Source organism: Narcine bancroftii, chromosome 3, assembly GCF_036971445.1.
Source record: "Narcine bancroftii isolate sNarBan1 chromosome 3, sNarBan1.hap1, whole genome shotgun sequence".
In the NCBI taxonomy this organism is placed as follows: domain Eukaryota; kingdom Metazoa; phylum Chordata; class Chondrichthyes; order Torpediniformes; family Narcinidae; genus Narcine; species Narcine bancroftii.
The window spans coordinates 87,486,495-87,503,155 of record NC_091471.1 but is presented as its reverse complement, the minus strand read 5'-3'; the positions used below and the strand labels follow the sequence as shown (position 1 = coordinate 87,503,155).

Below are 16,661 nucleotides of genomic sequence, written 5' to 3'. Positions count from 1 at the left end.
TATCCAGGCAAGATTTATTTTAATGGTTCTCAGGATAAGGTCTTATCATTACAAAAATAAATTGGAGAGGCAGAGATTTTTTAAAATGAAGAAAAGGCTGAGGGACATCTACATGAAATGATGAGGCATCTGGATGGAGTGTGGAATGGGAGGCAGTTTCTATCAAGAGGTTGCAAGCTAGCAATCAAGAAACTGGATTAATAATTGAAGAAATGATTTAACAGAAATTTTTTAAAAGCGTTTAACAGCTATGATGGCTGTGAGTTAATTTTTTCTTCCAAAAGATGACGTCAGTAAAAGTCACCAGAAAGTTTCATATTGTCAAAAATTGCCAAATTTTCCTTACCTGATCTTACTGAATAAACCAGCCCTCTAAAACAGAATAGTCTGCCAACCTACTCAGTTTCATCACACCAATGAAAATCCTTTTGGAAAAGACCAATGGAAATACTTTGACAGCATGGAGTGCAGTGATTAAGGAAGGCAACTTGCATACACATCTTCACATCACAAAGGATAAACAATAAATATCAGCCTGGCCAGGGAAGACCAGACCCTGAATAAAAAGGACATTTTTATCAATGCAAATTAGAACATATTAAACAGCAGAGTACAGGGCTTTCAGCTCATGATGCTGTGCCGACCTACAGAAACCTACTCCACAACATCAATCTAATTGTTCCCTACCTCACACGCATAACCTTCTATTTTTTTTTTACATCATCTGTCTAAAAGTCCTGTTGTACTAGCCTCCATCACCACCCCTGGCAATGCATTCCAAGTACCCACCACTCTCTGAATAAAAATCTTACCTCTGACATCTTCCATGAACTTCCTCTATTCACCTTTAATAGATGCCCTGTGGTATTTGCTATTGTCACCCCAGAAAAAAGGTGCTGGACTCTTTTATACCTCTATGAAGTCACCTCTTATCCTTTGTCACTCCAAAAAGCCCTAGTTCTCTTCATATGACATGTTCTCCAATCCAAGCATGATCCTGATAAATCTCCTCTACACCTTCCCCAAAGCATCTACATCCTTCCTGTAATGAGGTGACCAGAACTGAATGCAATACTCCGTGTAGTCTAACCAGAGTTTTATTGAGCTGCAACATTTCCTCATGGCTCTTGAACTCAATCCCTTGACTAATGAAGGCCAAAACATTATAAACCTTCTTTACCACCCTATCAACTTGCGTGACAACCTTGACGGATCTATGGACCTGGACCCCAAATCTGTCAGATCCTCCACACTGTTAAGAAACCTGCCATTAATCACATACTCTGCCTTCAAACTCTGCAACTGCACTTCCTGAGAGAAGTGAAGCAGGAAAGGTTATTAGCCACCATCATGTCAACCTTCTACAGGTCTCTATCGAGAATGTCCTATCCAGCTGAATCACAGCCTGGTATGATTGCTGAACAGAAGTGGATCAGAGGTTAATCCACAAGATTATAAGAGTGGCTGAGAGGATTATTAAGGCCTTCCCCCCCCTCCCTTCATCCCATCGATGTGATCTACTGGGATTGTTGTCTAAAGAGGGTGCGGAAAATCATTGAAAACACCTAACAGTCCAGGCACAGCATCTTTCAGCCACTCCCATTGGGAGAGAGATACAGGAGTATCAGAGCCAGTACCACTAGGCTGAGGATCAGCTTCTTTCCACAGGCAGTGAGAATGCTGAACAACTAAATTAACTGCTCACACTAACTATCCAAGACACTGCTATGTATTGAACAATATTTATTTATTTTATATTTATATATATTTGTCTTGCATATGTATTGCTTGTCTATATGTGTTTTATGTCTGGTTGTGTGTATGCATGGTTTGCACTGAAGTCTGGAGAACACTGCTTCATCAGGTGCAATCCGATGATAAATAAACAAACTTGAATTTGACCTTCCAAAGTGCATCACTTCACACTTAACCGGATTGAATCCATCTGCCCAACTCTTTGTGCTGTCTACATCCTGTTGTAACCTATGACAATCTTCCATGCTATCCACAACACTTCCAACTTTTGTATCATCTGAAAATGTACTGACTCACCCCTCCACTTCTTTATCTAAGTTATTTATAACTATCACAAAGAACAGGGATCCCAGAACAAATCCCTTTGGAACACCACTAGTCAGTGACCTCCAGGCAGAATACATTTCATCAATTACTACCACCCTCTGCTTTCTGCAGGAAAGCCAATTCCAAATACATATATCCAAAATTCACTGGATCCCATGCCTCATGACTTTCTGAATGTAAGTTATATAAATACTCCACCAGAGTTCTGACTTCCATAGAACTAAAGAGCTATTATTCTACCGCATCCTATTGACCTGCACCTGGACCATAGCCTATTCATGTACCTATCCAAATATTTCTTAAATGTCAAAACTGAGCTCATATTCACTACTTCTACATATAACTTGTTCCACACTCTTACCACCCTCTTCATGAAGAAGTTTGCCCTCATGCTCCTCTGATAAAGCTCACCTTTCACCATTAACCCATGTTCACAAATTCTTGTCTCACCTGAAAGCCTGCTTGCAATTACTCTATCTACACCTCTCATAATTTTATATATCTCTATCCTCATTCTGCTTTTCTCCAGGAAATACAATCTTTCCCGGTAACTCAGTTCCTCACGTCCTGGAAACATCCTTGTATATCTTCTCTGCATTCTTTCAGTTTTACTGATATCTTTCCTGTAGTTAATCAGGACATTTTCAATCAGGGCTATTTTTTGTGCTGTCAGACAATAGCTCAGTGATTTCAGGAGTCAGGGATATGTGCAGCAGCTCTAGTCTACTTCAATTTCTATCGACGAAACCATTCATGAGGGAGTTGTGGGGCTGTTCTTTATGCAGGAAATTTAAAATATTTCATAATGATTTGGAGGTCAACTTTTGAACATGACGAGTTCAGACTAGTTCAGGCCATGTTGGACACAGGTTTAAGTATTACTGCATCTTGAGTATTACTGCAACTCCATATTCAGTAGAATCCTGCCATCTGGTGAAACTTCTCCAGATCATCAGCTAATGCCGGGCATATGAAGGCAGGTCCCAGGCTAGTGTTATACATGGACAAAATGATCATTAAATCATTCTCCTGTAAAGCCACCAAATAAATTCTATTCTTTAGAGTTTAATATAGTGGCAGAATAATTATTCATGTAAATATTGCAGGGGTGGAGGAAGCAATTACAGATGACTAACTAACGAAAGCCAGGTAATGCAAGAAGCAAAACGTAATTATAAGAAAGAAGAACATTTGGTCAGAATTTAAATTCTTTTCATGTACTAATTGAGCAGGTCTTTAAAAGTTTTATTAAGGCATGTAGATTGCTAGCTTGGAGTGGGCAAGTGTTTAAGGAGAGAGGCGGGGGAGAGGTGGGAGAGAGGGGAGGAGAAAGGTATGGGGAAGAGTGAAGGAAGGATGGGGGAGTGCAGGTGGAGTGCGGTAGAAGGATACCAGGAGAGAGAGGGGGAAGGGGTAGAAGAGATGAAGGGGAAAGGAGGAGAGGGTGGGAAGAGGGAAAAGGGGGGATAGGGAGGGGGGAGCGGGGAAAGGGCAGAGGTGGGTTGGAGGGCAGGGGAAAGAGGGTAGAGAAGAGGAAAGTGGAGAGGGAGAGGGAGGGGGAGAGAAGGGGAGGGGGAAAGGAAGGGGAGAAGTGAAAGGGAGGGGAAAGGGAGGGAAGAGCGGGAGAGAGGGAGATGGGGTGAGAAGGGGATGAGGAGGGAAGGGGAAAAGAGGGATGACAGAGGAAGGGAAAGGAAAAAAGAGTAAGCAAGAGGTGAACAGAGAAAGCATAAAGAGGGATAGAGAAAGTAAGAGAGGGAAATAAAGCAAAAGAAATGGAAATAGAAAGCAAGAGGGAAAGAGAAAGAGAGAGAGAGAAAGAAACATGCACTCCTTTTTACACAGATGATTAAAGCCAGGATTTATCCGCCTTTCGAGTGCTTCACTTAGCTGTGTGAACACATCAAAGACGGATTGTGGGGTTTGAACTTACCCAGGCTATGGTGAGGTAGACATAATTTGAAAAGTTTCAAAATATGTAATGTTTGAACATAATTTGTCAAAGAATGTGATTTAAAATTAGTTATTTTAAAAACAAAAGATGCTTCAACATTTAATAAGGCTAGCTGTAATTAAATCAATTAGATTGGAAAATTAGTTTCTACTTTCATTTATTACTCCATGATGCTATTCTTTGATCATAAATTAAGCAGAATAATGAAATCTTGTAACTCCTCCTTTAATGCTGTTTCAACCTGATGCAGCCACTAAATCAACTACTAATGGATTAGACTGCTCTGTTTATTTTATGTTGAATGGAAAAAAAAAGAAACAAATGATTTACTACACACATTCCCTGCTACATTAGCAGGGGAAAGCCACAGCATTTAGGACTCTGGCACCGGTTCCAGCTCCGCGGTTCAGAAGGGAAATGGGAAGAGTACAGTAATAGTGACATGGAATCCAATGGTTAGAGGAACAGAAAGGAAATTCTGTGGAAGCAATTAAGACTTCTAAGCAGTACGTTGCCTTCCAGGTACCTTCTTTGGCTTGGCTTCGCGGACGAAGATTTATGGAGGGGTATGTCCACGTCTGCTGCAGGCTCGTTGGTGACTGACAAGTCCGATGCAGGACAGGCAGGCACGGTTGCAGCGGTTGCAAGGGAAAATTGGTTGGTTGGGGTTGGGTGTTGGGTTTTTCCTCCTTTGTCTTTTGTCAGTGAGGTGGGCTCTGCGGTCTTCTTCAAAGGAGGTTGCTGCTCGCTGAACTGTGAGGCGCCAAGATGCGCGATTGGAGGCGATATCAGCCCACTGGCGGTGGTCAATGTGGCAAGCACCAAAAGATTTCTTTAAGCAGTCCTTGTACCTCTTCTTCTTCTTCCAGGGGCAGAGATATCTCAGATCAAGTACACAGTGTTCTTGAGAATGAGGGTGAGCAGCCAGGAGTCATGGTACACATTGGTATCAATAACATGGATAGGAACAGGAAATGAAGTCTTGAAAAGTGAATATAGGAAATTATGAAAGAAACTGAAAAGCAGAATCTCAAGGATAGTAATCTCTGGTCTGCAATATACAAAAGTGCAGGAGAAACTCAATAGCTCACACATAAAGGGGGTAACTGATGTTTTGGGCCAAGTTTTGTTAAGGTATGAGGAAAAATAGGCCTGAATAAAAAAGTGGGGGGACGGCAGGTGGAGAGAGGGAAAGAAAGCAGGGAGGGTAGAAGAGGAATAAGTTGAGATGATAGCAGAGAGGGTAACTCTGATAAGAGCAGGAAGGAGGTGGGGAACTGGAAGAAAGGAGACAGAGGGATCGGAAAAGATAGACTCAGGAGAAGTTAAAAAAATTAGAGAAGTTGATATTAATTATTAATGCTATCTGGTAGGTGAGTGCCCAGATAAAATATAATCTCTGAATTGCCATGTACCATGAAGGTAAGAATTGGAAGATATGGCAGACAAATGCGTGGCTGAAGACATGATGAAGAGGGCAGGTTTTCAGATTTGTGGATCATAACTGGGAAGGTATGATCTATATAAAAGGGACAAGTTACACTGGAATTTGAGAGGGACCAATGTTCTTGTGAGCAAGTTTGCAAGTGCTGATGGGGAAGATTTAAGCTATGTTGGCAGGAAGATGGGAACCAAAGTGTTAGAAAGCAGAGAGTTGGTATACAGGGGAGTTGAATTTTTCTGGTTGGCAATTGCTGTTGAGCAGGGTGCTGCAGGGGTTGGTGCTGGGCCCTGCAACTGTTCACGATATACATAAACGATCTGGAAGAGGAGATTGAGTATAGTGTATCTAAGTTTGTTGATTTAACTAAATTGAATGAAAAAGCAAATTGTGCAGAGGATATGGAGAGTTTGCAGAGAGATAAAGATAGGTTAAGTGAGTAGGCAAGGGTCTGGCAGATGGAGTAAAATGTTGACAAATATGAGATTATCCACTTTGCTAACCAGGAATTGTATCACATCTGCAGAAGAGGAGGATGGGGGACTTCAACTTCTTTAGCACATAACGTGTGCCAAGATTTGTCAGGTGTCTCCAAGAAGGATTCCTGATGCAGTTTGTGGACAACCCAACAAGAAGAGCCCATATAAAATCTAGTACAGGTACACAATCCTTTATCCAGATATCTAAAATCCAGAAAGCTCCAAAACCCGGCAAGTGGGGAGACAGACAGCAGTGCAAGTTGGGCGGGTGAGGGTGGGGGAGACCAGCAGCGCGAGTCAGGCGCGTGGGAGGAGACCGGTAGCGCAAGTTGGACAGGCAAGGGTGGGGGGGAGACCAGCAGCGCGAGTCGGGCGGGCAGGAGGCTGCCAGTGCGAGTTAGGCCATGAGTGGGGGAGACCGGCAACACGAGGCGGAGGGGTGGAGGGAGATCAGCAGTGCGAGTCGGGCGAGAGACCGGCAGCGTGAGTCAGGCCGGCAAGGGGGAGAGACTGGCAGCGCAAGTCGGGCGGGCAGGAGACCGGCAGCGCAAGTCGGGTCAGCAAGGGGAAGACACCAGCAGCATGAGTCGGACGGGCAGGAGACCGGCAGCACGAGTCGGGCCGGCGAGGGGTGGGGGAAGACAGCAGCACGACTGGAAGTGGGTGTGGGTGGATACGGCAGCACAATTCGGGTGGGTTTAAATCTGGCTTTCTGAAATCCGGAAAAATCCGAATTCGGAACACACTCTCCCCAAGGGTTCCGGATAAAGGATTGTGCACCTGTACTGGGCAAGGAAGTGATGAGTCAGCATATAGGAGGGAGATTGAAATCTGGACTAACAACAACCTCTTCACCAAAACCAAGGAACTAATTGTGTGCAATCCAGCGATGATTAGGGGATGAGTAATTTTAAATTCCTGGGCATCACCGTCTCAAAGGACCTTTCCTGGACCCAACACATGAATGTCATTGTGAGGAAAGCATATCAGTGCCTCTACTTCCTCAGGTGTTTGAGGTTTGGTATGGCATCGAAAACATTGACAAACTTCTCCAGATGTGTAATGGAAAGTGTGCATCATGGCCTGGTATGAGGCACTGATGCCTCTCAGCAGAAAGCCCTGCAAAAAAATAGTGGACACAGCTCAGTACATCACAGGCAAATTTCTCCCCACCATTGAGAAAATCCATTGGAATGCTGCCATTGGAGAGCAGCTACAACCATCAAGAATCCACAGCACTTAGGTCATGCTTTGTTCTCACTGCTCCCATCAGGAAAGTATAGGTACCACAAGACTTGCACCACCAGGTTCAGGAACAGTCGCTACCTCTCTATCATCAGATTCCTAAACAACAAACTCATTCAAAGACTCATTTAAGGACTCTTATTTTGTACATTATTTACTATTGAATCCTCCACATCCTCCCACTGATCCGCCCACCCTTCTCCTTCAAAGACCCTCCACAACACTGACTCACAATTTGACCCCTGCTTAGTCTTTACCAGCTCCTCTGTCTCCTCTCAGAGATGGAATGCTCTGTCCACAGTGGAAGTCTCACCTTCATCTCCCTTTGCTCACATCTCATTGAGTTCTGTCCACATCATGATGCCAAACTCTTCTTCCGATGTTTCCGTGCCCACTTCTTCCACTATGATTATCCACCCCCCACCCCCACTGAAGACCACAACTCTCACCTTAAGCTTTCTTCCTCCTCTTGGATGCCTCATCCAGCCAGCTGCCCATTCTGGATCTTTATATTTACAATTGTTGCCAAGACATCAACCATCTCAACTTCACTACTCCCCTCTCTTATTCTAATCACACCCCATCTGAATGCTCTGTCCTCTACTCTTTCCGCTCCAATCCCAACCTTGCTATCAAACCCACAGACAAGGGTGGTGCTGTTGTGGCCCAACACACTGATATCTTCTTTGCCAAGGCCAGACGACAGCTCTCAGAGACTTCCTCTTACTTATCTGTTCAACAGGACCCCACCAAAGAACAACAAGCCACCTCATTACTTATGGCCATATCCCTCCTATGGCCTCCAACCTCTGTTTCTCATCCATTCCACCTCCTACCCAAGATGTACAAACCCAATTGTGGGCCCATTGTTTCCCCATGTTCCTTCCCCACCGAACTAAAATCATCTTACCTTAACTCTATTTTTCCCTCCTAGTTCAGTACCTCCCTACCAACATCTGAGAATCCTCACATGCCCTCCATCTCTTCAATAACTGAACTTGATCTCCTCATTATCATTATGTACATCCAATCTCTCTACACATCCATCCCCCAAACAAAAGGTCTTAAAGCCTTTTGTTACTTTCTTAATAACAGATCGAACCAGTCCCCCTTCACCACCACCACCCTCCTCTGCCTGGTAGAATTTGGTTTCACTGTCAATAACTTCTCTGTTGACTCATCTCACTTTTTCCAGGTCAAAGGAGTAGTCATGGGTACTCACAAGGGTCCCAGATATGCCTGAGTTTTTGTTGGCTTTGTGGAGCAATCAATGCTGCAGGTCTACACAGACAAGGCTCAGCTCTTCCTCTGCTACAATGATGCTGCCCTCATGCAGCTATGAGGCAATTTTATTCACTTTGCTGCTAACTTTCACCTTGACCTCAAATTCACTTGGTCCATCTCCGATGACACTCTCCCCTTTCTCGATCTCTCAGTCTCCATCTCAGGAGTCAAACTTTCTACAGATATTTTCTACAAACATACCAAGTCTCACAACTACCTCGACTACAATTCTTCACCCTGTAAGAATTCTACTCCTTTCTCTCAATTCCATCTCCATCACATCTATTCCAAAGATGAGGTCTTTCATTTCAGATCACCTGAGATGTCCTCCTTAAAAAAATGTTTTCCCTTCAAACACCATCAGCCCTTACTTGCATCTCCTCCATTTCCTGCACATCTGCCCTAGCACCTTCTGCCCATAGACAATGCAAACACAGGATTCCCCTTGTCCTCATCAGCCTCTGCATCCAACATCCTCCTCAATTTCCTATAACATGATCCCACCACCTTCCCCTCTCTGTCTTCTGTAGGGCCCACTTCCTCCATGACTCCCTCATCCCTTCCCACTATTTTTCCCCTTGCCAACTTCCCCTGTGACTGCAGGAAATGCCACACTTGTTCACACAGCTCCTCCCATTCGGGGCCCCAAAGAGTCCTTCCAAGTGAAGCAACACTTGACCTGTGAATCCGCAGGGGTCATCTACTGCATTTGGTGCTCCCATTATGGAACTCTCTACACTGGACACAGACTGGAAGATCACTTTGCTGAGCACCTTCGCTCTTTCCTCATTAATGACTGAGATCTCCTAGTGCCCAACCATTTCAATTCTGTGCCTCACTCCCGTGCTGTCATGTCTGTCCATAGCCTCATGCACTGCCAAACCAAGCCCACCCATAAATTGGAGGAGTAACACCCAATATTCTATCTGGTGTGACAGAATATAGATATGTTGTTGGGAGATAAATTGGGGCAGGTTTTAGAGTAGGTCATATACAAATACTTTAAAACAGATCTTATTTGAAATACTGGAGCTCTGCTAACACTAGACATATCGGCCCCAGAGCCTTTGCAAAAGCTTTGGAGAGTGCCCAAGACACTTCACTAATGGATTGTTGTTTACAAAAGGCAACAGATGAAAGAGCCTGTCGGAGCCGCCTTCTGTCTAGAAGGCAACTTGTTGTTCTAAGATGGTCATGTGGTTTTGCAAGCAGAGAGAGTCAAACAGGCTTTCTCTGTGAGAGAGAGAGAGAGAGAGAGAGAGATATCAGTTCTACAGTGTAACAGTCAGCAATAGCAGCTGGGACTGGAACAGGACAAGCTGGCAAGCTTGTGGAAAATCCCCATTTGGAAGTCCGATTGTGAGTGCTTAGTTCAGCCTGCTCAAAGCCCTTGTGGTTCATGCAAGAGGACAGGACTGGCTGTATAATATTTCACTTGGAATAAGAGAAACAAAAAGGCACTCTGTGATGACCTAAAAGAAAGAGGTTATCATCTGGAGAACCCTGAAGGGGCAAGTTTCATCAGCAAGACACTGAAGTGGCTGATGGAAGTAAATCAGTTGTGGCTCTCCTTGAACAACAAATCTCTCTCTGAAAACCGACAAGAACTTCCTGAGTGGTAACCATTTACCTTTCAAGCTCTAAAGCCTGGCTAACTTTATAAATGTTAAATTCTGTGAACAGAATAAGAATTTCCTGCAACCAGTGAACTTGGAGGAATGAGAAGTGAGATTAGACTGTGAACCAAATAACTTTTCTGAACTTACACACACATTAAATATATGTGCGTTTAGAATTAGAAGGGGGTTAAGTTAGGTTAGTTAAGTCAATAGTGATAAGTTCAAGTGTGATTCTGTTTTCATGTTTAAAGATAATTAAAAACAACTTTTGTTTAAGTAACCCTTGGTCTTGGTGAATATCTATTGCTCCTGGGTTTTGGGGTCCTCTGGGCTCGTAACATTCTCCAACCAGATGGCATTAACAACGACTTCTCCAATTTCAGCTTTTCCAGTTTCCCAATCCCTCTGACTCCTTTCCTTCAGCTCTTTACCCTCATTCCCTTTCCATTCACAGTGCTATTCCCCCCCTCCTCCTGTTTTCTGTTCTGCCCTCATTTTAAATTTGGGGATACAGCAAAGTATCAGGCACTTCTGGGCCATGATCCAGTGCTGCCCAAATATCCCAATTAACCTGCAAACCAGGTACGATTTGAAGTGTGGTAAGAAATTGGAGCACCCAGAGGAAACCCATGCAGACACGGAGAGAACATACAAGCTCCTTATAGAGAGTGCCAAATTTGAATCCAGGTCACTGGCACTGCAACAGTATCACCTTAACCTCTACACTAACCGTGCCACCCTTGATTTAGTCAAGAAGAAGGAGGAGGTACAATTCAGATTTAAGAAGCAAAAATCTGGTAGGGCTCTTGAGAATTATGAGATAGCCTCTTTGGCTTGGCTTCGCGGACGAAGATTTATGGAGGGGGTAAAAAGTCCACGTCAGCTGCAGGCTCGTTTGTGGCTGACAAGTCCGATGCGGGACAGGCAGACACGATTGCAGCGGTTGCAAGGGAAAATTGGTTGGTTGGGGTTGGGTGTTGGGTTTTTCCTCCTTTGCCTTTTGTCAGTGAGGTGGGCTCTGCGGTCTTCTTCAAAGGAGGTTGCTGCCCGCCAAACTGTGAGGCGCCAAGGTGCACGGTTTGAGGCGTTATCAGCCCACTGGCGGTGGTCAATGTGGCAGGCACCAAGAGATTTCTTTAGGCAGTCCTTGTACCTTTTCTTTGGTGCACCTCTGTCACGGTGGCCAGTGGAGAGCTCGCCATATAACACGATCTTGGGAAGGCGATGGTCCTCCATTCTGGAGACGTGACCCATCCAGCGCAGCTGGATCTTCAGCAGCGTGGACTCGATGCTGTCGACCTCTGCCATCTCGAGTACTTCGACGTTAGGGGTGTAAGCGCTCCAATGGATGTTGAGGATGGAGCGGAGACAACGCTGGTGGAAGCGTTCTAGGAGCCGTAGGTGGTGCCGGTAGAGGACAGGAATTAAATAAAAACAGCTGAAAGGGAACATGCGAAAGCTTTGGCAAGCAGAATTAAGGAAATCCCCAAAATTCCCTACATACACATGAAGAGCAGAAGAATGATTACAATAAAGATAGGACCATTCAGAGATAATTGGGGAAATGACCTGGAGGCGAGGAGATAGGGGATGTCTACCTTTCTTTACTCAATATTTTCTATTACATGAAGAGGGGAAGTCAGCAAGGAACAGGCTAAAGTACTGGAGAAGATCGAGGTTAAGACAGAGGTAGTGATCTGAAAAACGTTAGGATAGATAAGTTCCTGGGGTCAGACAGGATATGCCCAAGGTTTCTATGCAAAGCAATGGATGAGATTGTTGGGACATTGATGAAGATCTTTGCTTCTTCCCTGGTCGCAGGAGTGGTTCCCAGAAGATTGAAGAGTATAAAATGTTGTTCCATTGTTCAAGAAAGGTAATAGTGTTAATCCTAGGAATTACAGACCAGCAAATCTTGCATTAGTTGTGAACATAGAACATTACAACACAGTACAGGCCCTTCGGCCCATAATGTTGTGCTGACCTATATAAACCTACTCAACAATCGAAACCTTCCCTACCTCACTCTCATAACCCTCTATTTCTCTTGTGTCCATGTGCCTGTCCAAGAGTCTTTTAAATGTCCCTATTGTACAAATCACCATCACCACCCCTGGCAATGCATTCTAGGCACCCTGTGAAACTATTGGAGAGAATTATTTGGGATAGGATTTATGAGCATTTGGAGGAGCATAGTAAGAGAGATGTGAGCAAGTTATGCCTCACATCTTAATTGAGTGTTTAGAGGAGGTGAGAAAACAAATTGATGAAGATGGATTCGTGGATGTGGTGTATATGAATTTAGTAAAGCATTTGATGACGATCCCATGGTTGTTTCACATGGAAAGTTGTGACACATAGAATCCTTGGAAACTTGGCTTCTGGATTTGGAAGATGCAGAAGGTATTGTTGGATGGAGTGTATTCTCCCTGGAGGTCGATGACCAGTGGTGTAACAGGAATCCCTCCACTTTGTGATTTTTAATAATAACTTGGTTGAAAAAGCGGAGTGATAAGTCAGTAAGTTTTCAAATGACACTAAAGTTGGAGGTGTTGTGGATAATGTAGGTTATCATATGTTAAAACTGGATATAGACAGGATGCAGAGTTGGGCAGAAAAGTGGCAAATGGAGTTCAATCCTAAAAAATGTTAAGTGATAGATTTGGGAAGATTAAACTTGAAGGAGGAGTAAAAAGGTCAATGGCAGGATTTTTAACAGTATGGAGGAAGAGTGGGATCTTGGGGTCCAAGTCTATAGATACCTCAAGGTTCCTGCGGAAGTTGATTGTGTGATTAAAGCAGCATATTGTATGCTGGCCTTCAATTGTTAAGGGATTGACTCCAAGAGCCATTTCATAATGTTGCAGTTCTATAAATCTCTATCAAACTCCGGCTAGGCCACATTTAAAGTACTGTGTACAATTCAGGTTGTCTCATTGTCAGAGTGACGTGGACATTTATCAGGATGCTGCCTGATATTGGAAAACATGACTTATGAAGATAGACAGAGTGAACTTGATATTTTCTCTTTGGTGGTGCATTGGAGGATGAGAGGTGACTGATTAGAGATATATTAGATTGCAGGGCATAGATCAAGTGAAGAGACAGCACCTCTTTTCTCAGGGTGGCAATGGGCAATATCAGAGGACACCCGTTTAAGGTGAGTGAAGGAAAGTTTAGTAGAAGTTAGAGGTGGAGGGTGCATGAAATGTGATGCTAAAGGTGAATGCTAAATGTGACACTGATATAAGAGGGTCATTTGAAAGACTCTTAGACAAGTGAATGCAAGAAAAATGAAGAATTATAGCCTGTGAAGGAGGGAGGTTAGATTGATCATAGAATAGGTCTATGTTTTATTGAAATGCATCTGCTATGTTTCAAAGTAGTAATAATGATTCATTATATATTCAGATACACTGTATTCATCAAAATTAAGATACTTATTTCTCAATAGTTTTCCTAAAAATTATCGTCACCATTAATTTATTTTTGTCATAGTTCAAAGTAAAATAGAAGGTTTTGAGTGAACGTAAATCAAGTGCAAGAATCATACAAAAGGCTTGTTGTAAAGTTGGATTAATCCATTAAAGTTATAATCTGTCACTTAGATATGCCTTTTCAATTGCTATTAAATAAAAACTTGATATATGCAATATTCCCATGGGATAAATGGAAATAATACAAATTAACAGATGGATTTGTCCAAAGCACCCACTTGTTTATAAAATGTGGAGAGATGTTTCATGTACAGAAGTTTCTGCATGTCCTCAGGTAATTTGTCGCTGGACAGTATGCTGGCATTTTTGATCAATTGCTCTTAAAATCTCCCTTATTTTATTCCATTGCATCACAAGATTTGCAAAAATTCAGGGTTTGCAATTGAAATTTTTATAATTTCGAATTAATATATTGTCACTGACACAACTGTTTACTTACTCTTTGTAGGTTCCTGTATCTGGATCCTCTGACAAGACATCATGTAGTGCTTCAACACAAATATTTATAATGCCGCAGAATTTATCCTGAATGACACTGTAAAAGAGCAAGAAGCAACTTTAATTGTGTGATCTTGCAAAGTTTGCAAAAGTAAGTCTGTAATGAAACAAAGACAACACCTAAGTATGAATAATTTAACATATCCCGAAGTATAACCCTTAATGAGCTTGAAATATATATTTATATTTTTCCATGAAAAGAATGAGGAACAGGAAAACTAAATCTGGTTTCGAGTCCAATATCTATAAATTAATAAACAATATATCTAGAGAGATAGCAATGTAACTGTAATACAGGTGCTCCTCTACTTATGATGGTTCGACATGGATTTTTCAAAGTTACGATGATGTTGGTGTGACTCGTTATTTTTTTTTAATCATGCAACAGCTCATGGATGCTTTGGCTAGCTCTATATTTTATATTAAAAATTGTTTTTTTTCAGTGTGGAATAAAAGATATTCAATATTTAATTATAAATTAGGCTTTGCTTTAGATAAATTTGCCCAACTGTAGAAATCCTTTTCCGGCATTGGGCATCACAGACAAGGCTAGCATTATTACTTTTGCCTATATTCCCTTGTGAAAATTGTTGTGAGCCATGGTCCTGTAACACTGGTGCCTGCTGTTGGCATGATCCTATTGTGTATTGGGCAGCAAATTCCAGGGTTGAGAACTAAATGATCAATTTAACCTCCCTCCTTCCCAGGCTATAATACTTCATTTTTCTTCCATCGTGGGCAACTTGGAGGGGAATATGCACATGATATGAAGATAGGTGGAGGGGCAAGTAGTGAGGAAGAACGTTATGCACTTTAGTCGAAGGAATAAAAGGGCAGACTATTATTTGGATTGGGAGACAATTTAAAATTCAGATGTGCAAATGAACTTGGGAGTCCTTGTGCAGGATACCTGAAAGATGAACTTCCAGGGTCAGTTGATGGTGAAGAAGGTGAATGCAATGTTGGCATTTATATCTCAAGGAATAGGATAAAAGAGCAGGGATGTTATGTTGAGGCTTTAAAAGTCACTGGTGAGACCTCACAACGTACAGGGTACAGGTTTGGGCTCCATATTTAAGAAAGGATGAGATGGTATTGGAGAGGGTTCAGAGAAGATTCACAAGAATGATTCCTAGAATGAAGGGATTAGCATACGAGGAACATTTGATGGCTCTTGGAGTGTACTCCTTGGAATTCAGAGAATGAACGGGACCTCACAGAAGCATTTCGAATGTTGAAAGGCCTGGACAGATTAGACGTGGCAAAGTTGTGGTAGGGGAGTCTTGGACAAGAGGGCACAACGTCAGGATTGAAGGGCATCCATTTAAAGCAGAGATGCGGAGGAATTCCTTTAGCCAGAGAGTAGTAAACTTCTGGAACTTACTAGCACAGGTGGCTGTGGAGGCCGAGTCATTGGCTTTATTTAAGGCAGAGATTGATAGGTAACTGAATACTCAGGGTACTAAAGATTATGGGGAGTAGGCAGGGGAGTGGGGCTGAGTGGGTGAATAGATCAATTCATGAAGAAATTGTGGAGCAGACGTGACAGGTCGAAAGGCCTACTACTTCTATTGCTATTCGTTATTGTCTTGTGGTATTTCCAAATACTTGAATTCTAATTCTTTTTGGTGCATGGGCTGTAAATTTTGGAGCAATCATCAAAGACCCTCACCACCCAGCACACAGTCTGTTCTTGATGCTGCCAACAGGAAAGAGGTATAGGTGGCACAAGACTCGTACCATCAGGTTCAGGAACAGCTGCTACCCCTCCACCATCAGACTCCTCAATGACAAACTCAATCAGAGACTCATTTAAGGACTCTTACTTGTGCAATTTGTTGATTTTCTTTTTGTATTGCAGAATCAATTTGTTTACATTTGTTATCTGTTTACAGTTCTTTGTTCGTTTACATGTTTACACTGCACACAGTTGCCACGCCAGCAGGAAAAACGAATCTCAGGGTTGTATGTGATGTCAGGTATGTTTATGTAGGACTAGATGTTAATATCCCTTATTGCACTCCTGAGATTTGCTGCCTAAGCTCTGCGGGGTAGCCAAGTGAGTGGCGGAATTTTCTTCTTTCTCCAGCATTTCACTGACTGACCCACAATACTTCCAAAGGGTTCAGCAGTGAATCCAGGGTCCTGGGCTCACCCCTTAGATGCCATTCACTCACTTGGGTGCCCAGGTGAAATTCCTTCTCCTCATCCAGAGCCACTGACTACCCTTTTCAGTAGCTCTGGAGAGATCTTTAACTGTTTGTCAGGATATCTTCCCTCACACTCCCAACTCCCGGAGTAGCCTTGATGTCAATGTGGCTACAAATCCTCTGCAGCCTACTTCAACCAGTCAGACCCTTGCCTTCCAGCCACATTACTGCACATCAGCTGCAAGCTCAGTGAACCTCAGTTTCTTGCACTCATTGGCCTCCTCCACTGCATCCTTCCAGGGAACGGCAAGATCAATTATATAAACGAGATGGAGTGACGCCAACCACAGCACAATGTCTGTTCTGAGATTGGTTTCTGCAATTTTATTTGGGAAGCAGAGTGTCTGGCCTA

General features: G+C 43.0%; 1 protein-coding gene and 1 long non-coding RNA gene across 11 annotated transcripts in view; one reads left to right on the top strand and one right to left on the bottom strand.

The window, feature by feature from the left end:
• ipo11 (importin 11) overlaps positions 1-16,661 on the bottom strand; it is a 433,130-nt gene that overhangs the window by 86,310 nt on the left and 330,159 nt on the right. For all 6 annotated transcript variants that reach the window (XR_011353505.1, XR_011353506.1, XM_069924487.1 and 3 more), the window contains one exon: positions 14,041-14,136. Coding sequence is in view for 4 of the 6 variants with exons in the window: in XM_069924487.1 (XP_069780588.1) it covers positions 14,041-14,136 (96 nt within the window). In the remaining 2 variants the exon portion in view is untranslated. The remainder of the gene's footprint in view (positions 1-14,040; positions 14,137-16,661) is intronic.
• The window catches only part of LOC138757337 (uncharacterized), a 92,450-nt gene that overhangs the window by 58,288 nt on the left and 17,501 nt on the right, over positions 1-16,661 (top strand). For all 5 annotated transcript variants that reach the window (XR_011353509.1, XR_011353512.1, XR_011353508.1 and 2 more), the window contains one exon: positions 14,050-14,190. This is a non-coding gene — a long non-coding RNA (uncharacterized lncRNA). The remainder of the gene's footprint in view (positions 1-14,049; positions 14,191-16,661) is intronic.